The 15,810-nt window shown below is 36.4% G+C and overlaps 2 protein-coding genes across 5 annotated transcripts; one reads left to right on the forward strand and one right to left on the reverse strand.

Annotated features, from left to right (window-relative positions):
• Positions 1-1,245: 1,245 nt before the first annotated feature.
• LOC137723307 (Peroxidase superfamily protein) lies at positions 1,246-4,186 on the forward strand. The gene is made up of 4 exons (XM_068462471.2): positions 1,246-1,575; positions 2,652-2,831; positions 3,284-3,443; positions 3,631-4,186. The coding sequence occupies exons 1-4, from the start codon at positions 1,318-1,320 to the stop codon at positions 4,056-4,058; spliced, it is 1,026 nt and encodes a 341-aa protein (XP_068318572.2). The 5' UTR covers positions 1,246-1,317; the 3' UTR covers positions 4,059-4,186.
• On the reverse strand, positions 4,160-14,981 carry LOC137723306 (Ypt/Rab-GAP domain of gyp1p superfamily protein). Of its 4 annotated transcripts, none has more exons than XM_068462470.2 (12): positions 14,855-14,981; positions 14,362-14,649; positions 11,966-12,064; positions 11,261-11,364; positions 9,817-10,625; positions 9,563-9,685; positions 9,332-9,420; positions 9,049-9,249; positions 8,126-8,521; positions 6,843-6,926; positions 5,725-5,910; positions 4,160-4,497 (listed from the first exon to the last, which is right to left on the reverse strand). In XM_068462470.2, exons 2-11 carry the CDS (start codon positions 14,488-14,490, stop codon positions 5,869-5,871), a joined length of 2,076 nt encoding a protein of 691 aa, XP_068318571.1. In that variant the 5' UTR covers positions 14,491-14,649; positions 14,855-14,981; the 3' UTR covers positions 4,160-4,497; positions 5,725-5,868. The 4 variants fall into 4 exon arrangements, with proteins under 4 accessions (XP_068318571.1, XP_068318570.1, XP_068318567.1 ...); XM_068462469.2 differs by having other exon boundaries at positions 4,160-4,490; positions 14,350-14,649; positions 14,855-14,976; XM_068462466.2 differs by having other exon boundaries at positions 14,350-14,649; positions 14,855-14,976.
• Positions 14,982-15,810: the final 829 nt, after the last annotated feature.

Below are 15,810 nucleotides of genomic sequence, written 5' to 3' on the forward strand. Positions count from 1 at the left end.
CGTAAGTGTTTCTGTTAAGCGTGCTTTTATTGTAAGTGTACACGTAAGATTTTAATGAGAATTCAAATGGTTAATGAAAATTCACTTTTAAAACACTTTTATGGGCCATTATAAGACCTTTTAAATATTTTCTGCTAAATACAGTCAAAAGTGCATTCGTTGAACAGAAAGGGCTAAAAGCACTTTTCAATAATCAAATTCATTTTTTTTTTAAGTTATAACGAAAAGTCTGCGGTACTGTTTACTTTAACGAAAAATCATATTTTTACACTAAAAAATCAACCATGGTACTATTCACTTTATCATTTATTTTACCTTTATCGTTAAAACTCAAAGTTTTCAAGCACTTTTCATTAGTTTTCCTTTTTTTTTTTTTTACAATGCTTGGCAAAAGTAGCTCGAAACATTTTTCTGTTTACAAAGTTCTTAACCTAATCTGAAGGTAATAAACTAATCTATCACAAGCTAGTGATCGACTCAAAATTCAATCAGTCAATTACTACTAACTTGGTAACTTCATCAACCAATACTTGCACATATCAAATGTTAACAGCTGGTATATGCATCGAGTACCAGGGACATCGATCTAATCGTATAATTTATGAACCTGGGATTCTAAAAATTTATGGGATCACAGAATTTGTCTTGGTAATAAGATTAGATTTCAAACCCTAAAACCTAGGCTGAGCTCGCATGCATCGTTAAATTGGAGGAATTTTTCAATGTGCTGGAAACGACTTAGTACACCAAATGTTATAATACAAATTGTTGGATACTTAAAAATAAATAAATAAATAAAATAAAATAAAAAAACCTACAACAACTTGTATTATAACATTTGTTGTATACGTCCGTTTTTTCAATACACTGAAAAATTTCTCTCTAAATTGGTCCATGTTCCTTTGTAACTACGATATTATTTAGCTCGGTTATCACGTACAAGATAGCGTGTAAGAAGGTTATTGAAGCCAGCCCTTGCCCTTGGTGCATGTGAACAGCCTATTTTCCCCCGCACTTCCGTCACACGGTGCCGTAAGACTGGGATCTAAGTCACCAACATCTTATAGCTATACCACCCCCAAGGCCTTTAAATAATAAATAATTAGAATAATGTACACAAAATTACATATCCAACTTGGCATTGTCGGTCACTCCATGTGTACGAACCACAGAACCCTGAAAAGTTCATGTATATAAACCCCCTTAGGGTTTCTGAAACAGTACAAGTCTCAGTGCATGCAGAAGAGCTAGTACTCGATCGGAACTATTTTCTGAAACGAGAGTTTTTGGTGGGAGAGAAACAGCAGATTAAAGACGATGAGAAGCCAGATGAGATTTGTGCTTCTCGTGCTCCCATTTTTTGGTTTAGTTGCAGTGAGCTTCTGTCTAGGGTTTGTAAGTGCAGATGGTTCGACAGTGCCGAGGCCGAAGTTGACTTGGCATTACTACAAAACTCACAATACTTGTGATGATGCAGAGGTTTATATCCGGCACCAAGTGGAGTTGTTTTGGAAAAAGGATAAAAGCATCACTCCCAAGCTCCTCCGGTTGGTCTACTCAGATTGCTTTGTAACGGTACGTATTTCGTTTCTACTGTCTACCACCTCCTATTCGTTCTATCACAGATTGGATCAATTTAGTTTGACGTAATGCTAGAGATACCATTTACAAAATATGATTTAAGTAGATCATCTCCCTAGCATTTTCATTGAAGTAGCGCAAAGAAAACAATACAATATTAATATATCATTCCCTAGTCAACAATCACTCAACTTCCCCGCGAACTACTTGTATAAAATATTCTAGGCCCTCCTGACTCGAAGGCAAGGTAATTACTAAAAAATAACACGATAAATTTCTAACATTGTTTAACTCCCTTAGTAAATTGTGATTTAAGTGTGTGTTGGCTTTTTTATTATGTTTTTTTTCTAGTAAATATCTTACTTTTATTTTTATTATGTAAGTTAATGAAGAGAAATAAAGAGAGGAAATAAAGAGAGTTTAAACTTGAAATGTAGTAAGAGAGAATTTGTTAGTGAGTATCTGATTGACTACTTTTTTTTTGGTTAGAATATCCACCTCATTGTGGTAGCGAATAAAACATAGGGTAATGCTATCAAAATCAAAATTTTAAATCATATTTTGTAAATTTAATGATGTGGATGTTTAAGTGTTGATTAACGTGCTTATTTTCTACTGGTTACATACCATTTAGTTTGTTAGTTTAAAAATTTGGTCTCTCTAGCATTATCCTAAATTATATAACACGCCGAAGGATAAATTCTCCATTTCCTTTTTTTTATTTTTTTATTTAACAATAAATTTACCCTCCTTTTTTTTTCTTTTTTGTTTTTTTTGTGTGTGAATATAACCATGAATATTTCTTTCGAAAATTTCAATTGAGGTAAAAAACATATATTTTGGACATTAAATTAAGCGAACCTACATTTTATGACTCAAAAGAGAGCTCAGTAAAAAGAAATTTTAGCACGTAGTGTACAACTTTTTTTTTCAGTAAAAAGTATTTCTATTTAAGCTATATGATGAAATAACAAATCATTTAAATTTCTCTGGTTTTTTTTTTATTTTTTATTTTTTTTTGTTTTGTTTTGTTTTGTTTTGTTTATATTTTTATACATATGGAAATGCAGGGTTGTGATGCATCAATCCTCCTTGATGGTGAAGACTCAGAAAAAACTGCACCACAAAATTACGGGCTTGGAGCTTTTGTTGTCATTGACAAGATCAAAACCGTCCTCGAGCAGCGGTGCCCCGGTGTCGTCTCTTGCGCCGACATTCTCAACCTCGCCACTAGGGATGCCGTTCATTTGGTACCATATTCTCAAACTATAAATGAATTGAGATCCTCTTAGAATATCGAGGAAACATATTCTAAAATTCGAATAACTTATTTTAATCTTATGGTTCCAATTAATTAGCTCACATCACACAAATTAAGGGTTCATATCTCTCTCTCCCTCTCATGAATAATCCCGATTTCTCTATATCTCGGCTCTAGACTTCTAGATTCGCAGAGGATCTGAATTCTACTATATACAATCTTTTGGTCCGGCTTGAATATATGTAGTACTCAGCGTTACTAGTATTTTAATCGTTAGATTTGATTTCTAATTGTTAATCGTTTTTCGTAACCCTCAATGCTACGTACCATTAAAGAAAAATTGATGATTCTCATGAAAAACTACTATTTGCACCCAAAATTTATATTGTTATTATTTAAAAATAGTAATAATTATCCATGTATTTATTTATATATCAACAGGATGGCGCACCATCTTATCCTGTTCTGACAGGAAGAAGAGACGGTCTGACATCAACCAGGTCATCAGTGGATCTTCCCTCACCCTCCATCACATGGGAGGATGCCCTAAAATACTTCAATTCTAGAGGCTTGAACGTACTGGATATGGCAACCCTCCTAGGTAACACCACCATCCAAAATCGAAACTAAATCCCCGTTTCATTAACAACCATTTCGTTTTCAGTTTTCAATTTCACTAATAACCAAAAACGAACGGCCCCTAAAACGGAAAATTAGATTATCGCAAGTGTAACTTAGATGTGGGATCATTGGTTTCTCAAACTAAAATGCATTTCAATTGGTTTCAGGTGCACATTCAATGGGGAGAACACATTGTCGCTACATTCTTGATCGGCTGTACAATTTCAATGGCACCAAAAAGCCAGACCCAAGCATGGACCCTTCACTCTTAAACGATCTGAGAAAGAGCTGCCCGCCGAGAACGAAAAAGGGACAGACCGACCCTCTGGTGTACCTAAACCCGCAATTCGGTGCCAACTACAGTTTCACACAAACCTACTACTCCAGAGTTCTGTCGCACAAAGCCGTACTTGGAATCGATCAACAGTTACTGTATAGCAATGACACTAAGGAGATCACTCAAGAGTTTGCTGCCGGTTTTGAAGACTTTCGAAAGGCATTCGCTATGTCTATGTACCGGATGGGAGAGTACCAGGTTTTGACAGGAAACCAGGGCGAGATACGCAAAAATTGCCGAGTTCCAAACAAGAAGTAGATGGCGAGTAGCAGTGTGAACCGTCGAGAGATTCGGGAAGGGAAATGCGGTCATCTCGGTGGTGGTGTTTTGTGTTGGTTAAGGAGGAATAATTTGGGTAATGACCTAAAGAAAAGTACATTTCCAATTCATAAATAAAATTATCTAACAAAGTTTCTTAGATTGTGACTCAAGTAACTCTCAGCATACGATATTTTGTATAACCGTCAAACAAAACTCTCCTTCCAAGTTTTCACATCCTCAACTCCACAACATATAACGAAAACTAAACAGACTCTTGGAAGTGTAAGCGTCATTAAGTAACGAAGATTACAAGATTAATAAAAAAAAAAAATCATGTTTTCCAAACCTGTAACAGGTATCCATCAAAGCTTAAGCAATCAGAACTCCAAGCACGAAAACAGAGAAACCTCTTCCAACTTTGCAATGTCGCTGCTGGCTTCAAGATAAGGAAGAGAACAATATAAGCTCTGGCAAATACTAACTGGAAGCATAGAGCTCCTGAAAATCATTTCAGGAGTAACACCGTAAATTTGTTAATATCGACCCGCTCGAAAGTTAAAAAAGAAAAATATAGACAATTAAGGAGAAAGGGAAACAGTTATGGAGTCCAGAGCCGACAGATTTTAGGAACAAGTTTGTAACTAGAAATCTAGCAAATATTTTGAATAGAATATCTGCTGGGGAACCAAATATCTCCCTTTGCTCATTGCCTTTCCATAGAGATATCAAAATTTATGGTCAGGCACGAAACTGGTGTAATTAAGGGTGACAATTCGTGTTAACAGATTGTTTTCGTGGCGTGCAATTTACAGTTCAATTCGAAAAATGGTCAACCTTAACCAGACCCATATGATCAACCCATTTATAATAGCACGGTATCATGTTCAGGTTCTCCACCGTATGTTGTGAAACTAAAAGCTTCAAACTAAGTTTCCTTTATTTCTAAACTAAACCTGTCCTTTATTGCTAAACCAAACGTGTCCTATATTTCTAAACTAAAACTTCAACCCATTTATAAAAATTCACGACCGGTATGATTGTGCCGCTCACTGTCCCTTATGTTTTATCCTCATTATATCTTCACCTAATTAAATTTTTTCCTCATGTGGCCAGAAAAATGACCACAATGCAAAAGCAAAGCATCAAACGTACAAGAAGATCCCATTTGATCGGAAAGAAAGATCAAAAGATAAGATACTTATATCTGCATGTGACCAACCAGTTCAAGAATAAGAAGAGTGGTAGAATTGGCAGGAGAGAAGGGATGTAGACCAAACTACGTAAGCTCAAACAAAATGCCCAACAAAAATCCAATTACAACAGGTCCTTTTAATAGGCAGTCCAATATTACCTTCCTATAGTATATAAGCAAATAATTACTATTAAATTGAAAGGTCCTAAAAATAAATCTAGATTCCACTCTGCTAAAACATAAATACGGATTCACTTTGTCATTAACCCCATCGACAAATAATATAAAATAACACATCATGATTTTCAGACAAAAAATAATTATCATTTGATTGAATGTTATGCAATGTACCAAAACTAGGAACAGGAAAAGAGAAAGCACTCATCTGGGAACATTTCCAAATCAGATCAAACTGAAACGATTGCGGGGTTTCCATACAAATGAAAGCAAAGAGAAGTACATGATAATTACCTTGCAAAAAAATGTGAAGGAGACAACGTAAGGGCAAATAACTGGACCAATCTGCAAACCTCAATGGCACATCAGCTTGAACTTATGACTATAATTAGATCAGAGTGTGCTTCAAGCATGATACTATCTGGGAATGAAGAAAGCCTAGTCACCATTCCGAGCTGCAGGGCTGTTTCTCCTGATAAGCTGGTTCAAACAGAAGTTTCAGGAAAAGCATCCACAAAGCAATATCCACAGTTTCAGGCAACAAAATGGTAGTTCCATACGCAGAAATGGAAAGTCTCTGTACATTTCTATTATTGGCCACCTGTGTTTTTGTCTCATTCTTTGTTTATTACTTATTTTCTTTACTTTTTCGTCCACAATCACTCTAGTGCATTAAAAATGGTGCCTTCCATTGTATTATATTAATTTTCTAACTTTTCCAAATTATACGAGCAGACTTGCAGTGCATCATAATTATGCACATATAATCATGTGTAGACCTAATCACAACACCTTGTTGGATGCTTGAAAGTTGCACCTGTGGACATTATCTAAAGTGGACGTCCACAAAAGAGACTACCTCTATATGCACGTATGTAATATGTATATGTATGGTCCCCTCCTTGAAAAAGTCCCTTTTTCCTAAAAAGCAAAAGGGATCCGATTGTTGGGGTCACCCCACAATGTTGTCCAAGGATCCTAACCGCCTATGTTTTATGTCCACAATTTAAGAAAACTCTTTGCAAAAATTTAGGTAAACCGAAAATCGCTTAACAATTTAAATAACTAAATGGTTTTCCATTTGGATATTATTCCATGATGATTTGTGAATAGGGAAATAGCACAATGAGGGTTGGCCCCCTCATGCAAGCCCTTTTGCTTCTAATCGAAAGAGATCCCTGTTTATGAGTTCCCCCCATATATAGACACGCACATTGGATTTTAGATTGCAAATAGAGAAACTTCACGAATAACAGAAAGGGGACACGCTAGCAATGTGTAGTGCTATCCCATGATTTATTTCTTAATTTAGAGAATGGTGAGAAAATTCCCTTCAAAATTTACAGAGAACTACCAGTAGTCTAACTCACTCACTAATTGTTAGAGGGAAATAGTAAATCAAAAGATCTAACCTTGTAGAAATATTTCTTCCGAAGCTTGACCGCTGAGCGGATGCATCTTTTCACATTGATTTTCAGCAACTTATCATTGAAAGTCTGCGGAGCAATGAATAGTGTCAAATAATGATTGTAATACTATTAGCTGTGTCCAACACCCCCCCCCCCCCCCCCCCCCCAACCCCACAACCCCCCCAAACAAAAAAACAGTAATTGTCCCTTGATATTACACACACACATAATTAATAGCAACACTTGCGCAGCTTTGACTTTAGGATACCCCATATCATTACAGGCCTCTATGAAAACACACATACTCCCAAAAAATTAATACATATACTCCCCGGGTGCTAATCCAACATTTTCAATCAATATCATTTGACGCTTATACAACTTTGACTTTTTAAATCTGTATCATTCTGCACTTGTGTTCACAATGCAAACTTGGTCGCGGCTATTGGATGTGTTTGGAGTGGTGAGGGGTGTCCTTTACATTTCTATTTCCTGTTGGTGGAAAGGTATTCCTTTTGGGAATGACAACAAGGCAGTCACTTTCTTTTCGTTTTCTTTTTTGAGAAGAACGATAACACTCTATTAAAAAATAACATGAATTACAAAATATTGGATAAGAAATCCACCATCTAGCAAAACTAGCTAAGACCTCTCAAGTAGATCTATTTACAAGTAACATAACCTCAACCAAAATCATTTAACGGCTGCTAACAAGGCAGTCACTTTTGTGCAATATTAGCTCTTATGTGGATAGCTCAGTTGAAATGAGCAATTGGTTTCAGTGATGACAAGTGGGAATGAATTTTCTTTAGACATTCATTCCAAGGAAGTAAAAAGATATGCCTTTAATATTATTTATCTTGAATTAGGGTAATTTAAACTTAAATTTGATTTGAGCCCTTAGTTTGAAGGTGCATCTTAGATTTTACGAGCTTCTCATCCATTCTACTTAATACTTTTTTCCAGTCTTAAACAAAGGTTGTGTTGCCACTAGCACTTTGGTATAGTGGTATTCCTCTAAGTGGGAGGTCTATGGTTCAACTCCCATGAAAGGCGACTTCCATACCAAATTATGGCAGCCCATTGTGTGGCTTAGGCCAATTCCCCACCGCCCAATATTGTTGTATAAAAAATATTAAAATATAAAAACTGTTGTGTTTTATCCGAAAAACAAAAGTGCAGAAAATCTGACCCAAAATGTTATATCCCAGGTCACCAGAAAAGTAACCATTGACAGGCTGAAAACAAACAGAGAAATTGAATAATTAAGGGATAGCAGCACCTACCTTTATCATATCATCAATTGAACGCGTCTCGCGAATAATTTTCTGACGGTTCATGATGAGGATTGCTGCAACACAGAAGACCGGTAATTCATCATCTCCATTCCTTGTTGATGAGACCACAGAGCAGATGTGCATCCGGTCATTCCTTGACCAAAAATTCCTTGTCAACCCGCAAAAATTATAGGCTGATCCAGACTTCATTCCAGTGTCAGACACGGAGCATTCTAGATTGCCACTATTTGAATGTGATCCGCTCTTTGTATGACCACCACTCTCAGCAGTTTCAACCCTCAATTCTGCTTCAGAATCACTCGGAAGTTGTACTACCAAGGCTTCCAGACAGTTGTCATCTAAATTGTAAGCCAAGGATTCTTGAAAATCAGCGGCCCACATCATCTGCATTTAACATACTGACAAGTTAAAACTATACAAATACACGCTGCAGTTTATGAAGTAAATATGTAGTAGAAAATATCTCATTCTAACTTATCATATACATTCCGGCCAAAAGAAACAAAGGATAATAAAAAATAAAAACAACATTATAGACATGCTTAGAGCTTACTCTCCAAACTCCTAACTCCATAGGCTAAGTTTCTTTCCCATTTGTAATTTTTATAACACCAAGCTCATCATACGTACTACAATACAAGGAAATGCGCTTATAACCCTAAAACCAATATTATGAAATATGCCCCTTTGACGTCAAATAATTCAGGAAAAGTCACACAGCAAAAGAAGCAGCAAGCCATCATTTACTGTATGAAGTATGGCAAGGTCACACAAATTAATATTTGCATCTAACCAATACCATAGCTCATCCATTTTGTAACTGTCAATGCAGGCTATGTGGCCCAAATTTTCATCAATTCTTTGGGTAGTCAACCATATCAAGCATGAGAGAGCAACTGAAGAGCACAAACCTCCCACATACAAAGAGCATCATTAAAAGACAACTCCCGACGAAAGAGAACAAGCAGCATCCGGAATGCAAAATGCAGGCTTTCAGCACCTATGTGTGACAGGTGTGAAAACATTTCCCTGTCTGTGAGTTCCAAGATATTCCACAATCCTTGCAACTGCTTCATTACCCCAGTCGGTCCTTCCATTTGGAAATTTTCACGCTGAAAGAAGGTTTTGAAAAGAAAATGTAAGTGATGGAGTATAGAACTATCAAGCTCAATTTATATGTAAAGTTTAGAATACCATTCTTCTTAGAAGCATCTCAAAGCACCAAAATGCATCAGCATCATCCTCAAAGAGAACCACAAATGGAGACAGCAAGTCACTCATACCTAAAATAACAAATTTCCTTTCAAGTCAAACTTACGTCTGCAGCTTTTGAGATAAGTTGGTAGCTTAAGATTTTACTGTTAGAGAGAAATTATGTGGTGACAGAAAAGAGCCTTAAGAAAACAAACTAATAACAAAAACAACCTTGACAATATCCCGTAGCTGGATCCACCCATGCATAAACAGCAAGAATATCTGACATCCTAGCTAAATTTTTAGCATCCTCGTAGAATTCAAGATGACTATCTGTTCTTACCACATCAACAACTGAAAAAGGTAGATTTAGTCAACTTAAAACAATTCTTTAAAAATATCCATGGATGAGAACGAGTAAATTTCCCGCCTCCATATAGAAGTACGTAAATACAAGTAAGAATAAGTAAGAAAGGAAAACTTACCTATTCGGTGGAGAGTCCAAAGCCATTCAGATACCCTGTCTTCATTCACAGCCCCTCCTTGAGACATGATTGTATTTCTAAATTCTGTTTCTGGTACATCCGATATTTTCAACCCGTTTACCATTTCTGTCTTGTTACCCATATTATTCAGCTGCGTCACCGATTGATGGGCATCAGTAGAAACCAATTCAATTTCAGAGTTAATGACACATGAAACTTTCTTGGATGGTGAGCAGTTTGATTCAATAACTAAGTCTACATTGTTATTGACTTGAAAACTGTGCATGCTGTCCTTTTTCGACCTGGACTTATGTTGCAGAGAAACTTTATCATCGTGCACTCCACCTTCTTTTTTATCTTCTTCACACTTTCCAAACAAATCAGCAACAGGTAAAGGAGGAAAGTCAAAATAACTTTGTGGTACATGTTTTGTTTCATCTGCTTCGCTCCCTAGCTTTGGGGAGCTGCAGTCATGTGGCCCTGAAGTACGTATGAAAGAAGAAGAATCATATGCTACACTATCTGTGCTCTCCCTCAGACTGACAAGGTCAACCGAATCGCTAGAACTCTCTTGTTGGCATGCATATGATGTATCTGTACAATTATTATTCCTATCACAATAATTCTCTACTTTGTTAGTATTATCAAAAGAAGTTTGTCTATGTTCAACTTTAGCTTCCCTCCCATCCTCCTCTTTAGACGGTGCCCTCACATCCATAACCTTGGACCCAACAACATAAGCAAGTGAACCAGTTCCAATGCTTGAATGGATCATTTGGCACTGCTTAATCAGGTCACTGTAACGTTCCCTGCATGCATAATGAAGATGATGAGTACAAACAAATCCAACAGATTGTACTTCAATTGCACTTACTAATTCAAAAAATAAATAAATAAAATAAAATTCTTTACTGAAAAGAAAAGTTCATGGTGCATTTTAATGTGTAAAAGGGGAATAAAAGCTGAATTACGGCTTCTGATTTATTTTCATTCTTAATCCCTGTCTACACTAAGGATAAATCTACTCCAGAATTTATTTTACAGACTAACTTACACCATGGCTAGATGAGATGAGACCTGGTTTGCCATCTAGTTTAATAGCACAAGCAACATATCAAAGGTCGAGCTTGGGTGATATGCATGACAAGCCATATAACCAGTCACGTTATGGAGCAAAATGAGTCTAGAAAGGTTGGGGCATTTCCCTTCAGACCAAAGAAAAACCGACTTTGCATTGTCCTTATCTTTTGACTAAAGTGAATGGAAAGGTACTACATGCCCTGCATACATGACGTCAAATTGACCCATCATTGACCACATGAAGGCCAGTGAATGAAGATGAGGACTGGAATAAGTGATCACTTTCCCAGTGGTACAAGAGATTTAAAAAAGTATAAAATTAAACAAAACAAGAACACTAAGAACTAAGAAGAAAGAACTAGACCTCCGGGCTGTCCGCAACTGCCGCCGAGACTCTTCAGTGCTACCCAGAGCATAACAACCAAGTAAAAATTCCCAGACTTCTGGTCTTATAGATGGATCGACACCCTATAATGCAGCACAAAATTCATTGTAATCATAAGTTAAAATGTTACATTAGCCATCTTTAACACAGGAATCTCAATACTTTAAAATCACAAAATGACTCAACATTCTTGAAACAAACACGTATAAAACAAAGTTAGCTTTCACAAACAAATCAACACAGTAAACCAGACAATGATTACTGAAAATGCCAACAGAATACCACCTGAATAGTTAACGTTTATGCCATAGTGAAATGAGAGTTTTTTTTTTTTTCGGTTTTAAATGAGAGAATGTACACCAGAAATTCCATGCCTATTCACAGTTGATAGTACAAGTTGTACCAAATAAACAAATACGTGCAACTTCTCTTCAAACACGTTTACCACATTTCTAAAGGCGATGAAATCAAGTGAAAGGATTAGGGATGTTGCAAATAGAGGTCATCTGCAACCCTAATAATGATGTATTTATAACCCCAATCATGATCCTACTATTTGTAAAACAAATTAGTCATAAAATATAACATAAACAGACCTTTAATTTATAGAAAATTCAATTGAAATGTTAGAAGAAACTCGCTACCTATTAGACACATATTATATTCCATGGTAAAACAACATACCCCCAATGCTATTAATTTGAGTGCCTTCTGAAAACCAAAATTCTTCCCATCGCTATCAAATGTTGCCTGCCACTTCTCCGGCTTAAGCATTTTGTTCACCTGAATCATTGGGACATAAAACATCAATGCTCCATAACAATACAACAATGAACAAAAGAAAACTCATTATGGTAATTTCATTACATGGAGGTCGATTAGTGGTCCACTCTTCACAAATTGTTCCACCCTACGTTATGGTGGTCAACTAATGGTCAGTCACAAAATGTTCCAGCCTAGCCATGACTCTACTATATCATACGTAACTCCCTCACCCTTGTTCCAAAGGCCCAAACTAATAGAAAGATCTGAAGTAGTTTATTTGTGACTCTAATATCACTTCCAATGCCCTCGTCCTTGTCCAACAAAACCCAAACTACCAGAAGATTAAGACGTAGTCTGTGACTACTGGACTGGAGGATTAACCTACCAACAAGGTACAAGTAGAGTTCCCTTGATTTAATAATGACATTGGTGCATGCAGCGTTGGAAATTTCTTCGATATGGTTGATACTTTTGTGGAAATATCGAAAAATCAGGGAAAGATATGGAAACTGGGGGTGAAAACTTCACCCCATATCTTTCGGGAAATCAATAAATTTCTTTGAAATTGTTTATATCAGTGCAGAAATTTTGGCAGAGAATATGCAGATTGGTGGTTGATTCATTTTCTTCTTTGTTTCTTTTTCACGTTTTCTTTTGGTATCATTTGCTTACTTGAAGATTGAGTTTTCAATCTGTTCCGTGAATTCAACTTGCTGATTTCTAGTGTAGCAGAGGTTTGGAAAAGTTTGGCAGATCAACTATTTTGATGGGTTTCAGGCTTTCAGCAAGGTTATGGTTTCAGTCCTTCTCGGTGATATATTTCGAGATTCGTTTGAAGTTGTAGGCACGATGCCATTCACTAGGCGCACGTAATCTGTGATTATAGAGTTGAATTATTTTTGGGTTTTCATCTATACCATATGGGGTTTCAAGATCAAGCGCCGAATTGGACACAGTTGTCTAGTGCACTCTTGCACGTAATCTGTTCGACAAAATGTCTTAGTGAATTGAGGTTCTGCCTTCTTCAATTTTACATTCAGTATTATTTCAAGATTCTATCTTTGTGACTCTAGTATGTTGCAACTGGTAATTTTGATATCAAGGCACGAAGCCAATTGTTAAAACTTAAAACTTGAGGTTTTGGGTACAAAGCATGTTATTGAATGTTCTCAAATGTTGAGCTTTTAAACATGATGCTTGCTCTCTTGTTTTGGGTTTGTTCATGTCTCGATTCATTGTTTGGTTTGCTGAGAGCCTGGTTGGAGGAGAACGATATGTTAAGGCTTAAAGCTGTTAAGGATTTAGAATTAGGTGTCGAGAAGTTTGTGTCGGCATTGGTGCAATGGGAAAGTACTACGTTGGAAGGCCTAGTCAAAATGAAAGATTAAGATATCAGTTTTAACTACATGAGCCTATGCATTCTTTATGGATTAGTTTTTTTCTTTATGGTATTAGTTTAATTTAATAAGACTTGTGTTGCTTTCACGATGAAAGTTTCAATTACGTTATGTATAATTTTATCCATTATATCCTTTACTTTATTCTTGTCATTAGAAGGAAGTTGTCATTCTCACACATCACATACTTATTTTTTTACATAGTATTGAATCATTAATTCTTGATTCATACATATTGTGGTTTCACATGACATTCTCTCGAGTTTGATTTTAAATTTTGGCATTTTTGAGCAAATTTCTATCATTTCGGTCAAAGGCAACCGATATCGATATTTGCACAAATTTGCATATCGATATTTCCACTGATGCCGATATTTTAGACATTGGGTGCATGTTATGCTCCAAAAAAAATGTGGTGGAATGCACAATCTCACATCAGTCATAAACCAAATCCTAATATGTTATATGAGCTTGATTCACCAGAAAAAGGCATGGCATTATACGGTTGTATTTGACAACTTTTTTGGAAACTCCTTGACTCCTTACCTAATTAAATAATACCCCACCTGCGCTCACTCGCGCGCGCACACACACACACATACAATGTATATACATATATCTAAAAATGTTCTCTAACGAGAATCTAAACTATAACAGATATGCTGGATAAAAAATCCACCTGATCAAGTTCAGACAGGTTGTCTAACAATATAACACGTCAAACTATCTGACAACGGAACATGTTAACATATATATGTGTGCAAAATTCAATATTCTCAAACTTAATCAAGCATTAAAACGAACCCAAATACGCACATGAAAGGTAGTTGGATTGACAATTCACAGGCCATAGACGGAGCTAAGTAAAATGCACAAAGACAAATATTGGTAACGTGAGAATCTTACAGTTATAACCACCTTTATAGGTGACTGAGAGAGGCATGGGTCGCTAATCTCTCGCACAATTGAACCAACTCTTTGCAAATTAATGGCGGCACCTGATTTCCCACAACCACATTGCTTGTCCTCTTCACCTCCACAAGACATGCCAATACCAAAGTTAACCGAAACCCGCCAATACAACCACTACCTATCCTCTTCTTCTCCTTCTCCTTCCCTCTTCTCCTCAACCTCCACAACTACCATTACACAGCGGGGAAAATAAATAGGAAAAACCTCAAATACCCAATCCAGAAATCCAATCAACTGCCAAAGGACAATCCACAACCAAAAAGATTAAGAATTTACGGTGAAAAATGCAGCAATGAATGGAAATGAAAATTGAAATTTGGAACTGGATCCAGGAACTGATTGGTGATCAGACGGCGATCGGATCATTGATACAAAATGTTTGTGTGTGAGTTTGTGTCTGTAAATATCCACAGAGAGAGAGAGAGAGAGAAGAGCTTACCTAAGGAAGAGAGGCTACGGAATAGCATGAGATCTTTGGAGGGGAGAGAGAGAGAGCGCGTTGAGGAGGAGCTCCTCCATCACCATTTAACTCACAAACCGTTTTTGTTGGATTCCCCCTGTTTTTTTTTTTTTTTTTTTTTTTTTTTTTCTCTAGACTCTCTCAAACTCTGGGCTAAATGCCAAATTTCCCCTCTATTCCCTCCCCCCCCCCAAACTCAACCCAACCCAAGCCAAATCTTTTGGCTAAAAGATAAATCTCAAATGAGGGCCAAATTCCTCTCAAGAAATAGCCCAAAAATGCATGGACTCTCCCTTTCCTAGCCCACTCTCAGCCCGGTCACTCGCGCCACTCGCCCCACACGGGCATTAGCCTTCAGCACCCGATAGGGTGGGACCCACTATCAGGGCAGCTATTAGAAGCAATTATGAGCCCAATGGCTCTTTTGTTCATCGGATGGTTGACATTATTGGACCGTTGGTTGATCCAACGGTCCAGATTCAAATTTAATTTTTTTTAAATGTTATTTTAAAATACATTGAATCCAACCGTTGAGATCGAATATAATCAAATATAACGGTAAAAAAAATTCTAATGGTCCAAATTTAAATCCAACGGCTAAAATAATTAAAAAAAATTGAAGGCTTGCTTTGGGGAAAGATTAGTGATTTTTTAATATTTATCGGAATTTAAATATTTTTAGATTAAAATGTTCATAAAATTAATTTACGATAATCTACAAAAAAAAAATTAAAGTTAATTTAAAAAAAAAGATTAGCCTAAGTTCATTATTCAATAATCCCGGCTAAAATTTTAGGTCATAAGGGTTGAAGCAGAAAATCTATTTCTGGGCTAAAAACTAAATTTTTCAGGTTAAAAAATTTGATTTTTAACCCAACCATTGGAGTTGGTCTAACAATTTTTTTTTTTTAATTAAATTTGAACCGATCAATCTA

This window comes from Pyrus communis, chromosome 4 (genome assembly GCF_041283825.1).
Source record: "Pyrus communis isolate YQ-2024b chromosome 4, ASM4128382v1, whole genome shotgun sequence".
Classification (NCBI taxonomy): Eukaryota; Viridiplantae; Streptophyta; class Magnoliopsida; order Rosales; family Rosaceae; genus Pyrus; species Pyrus communis.

Coding starts and splice junctions, on each gene's coding strand:
- LOC137723307 (XM_068462471.2), top strand. CDS start 1,318: ATGAGAAGCCAGATGAGATTTGTGCTTCTCGTGCTCCCATTTTTTGGT. Junction 1,576..2,651: donor ACTCAGATTGCTTTGTAACG/GTACGTATTTCG, acceptor ATGGAAATGCAG/GGTTGTGATGCATCAATCCT. Junction 3,444..3,630: donor GGATATGGCAACCCTCCTAG/GTAACACCACCA, acceptor AATTGGTTTCAG/GTGCACATTCAATGGGGAGA.
- LOC137723306 (XM_068462469.2), bottom strand. CDS start 14,490: ATGTCTTGTGGAGGTGAAGAGGACAAGCAATGTGGTTGTGGGAAATCA. Junction 9,686..9,816: donor TTGGACTCTCCACCGAATAG/GTAAGTTTTCCT, acceptor TACCTTTTTCAG/TTGTTGATGTGGTAAGAACA. Junction 9,250..9,331: donor AGATGCTTCTAAGAAGAATG/GTATTCTAAACT, acceptor ACCTTCTTTCAG/CGTGAAAATTTCCAAATGGA.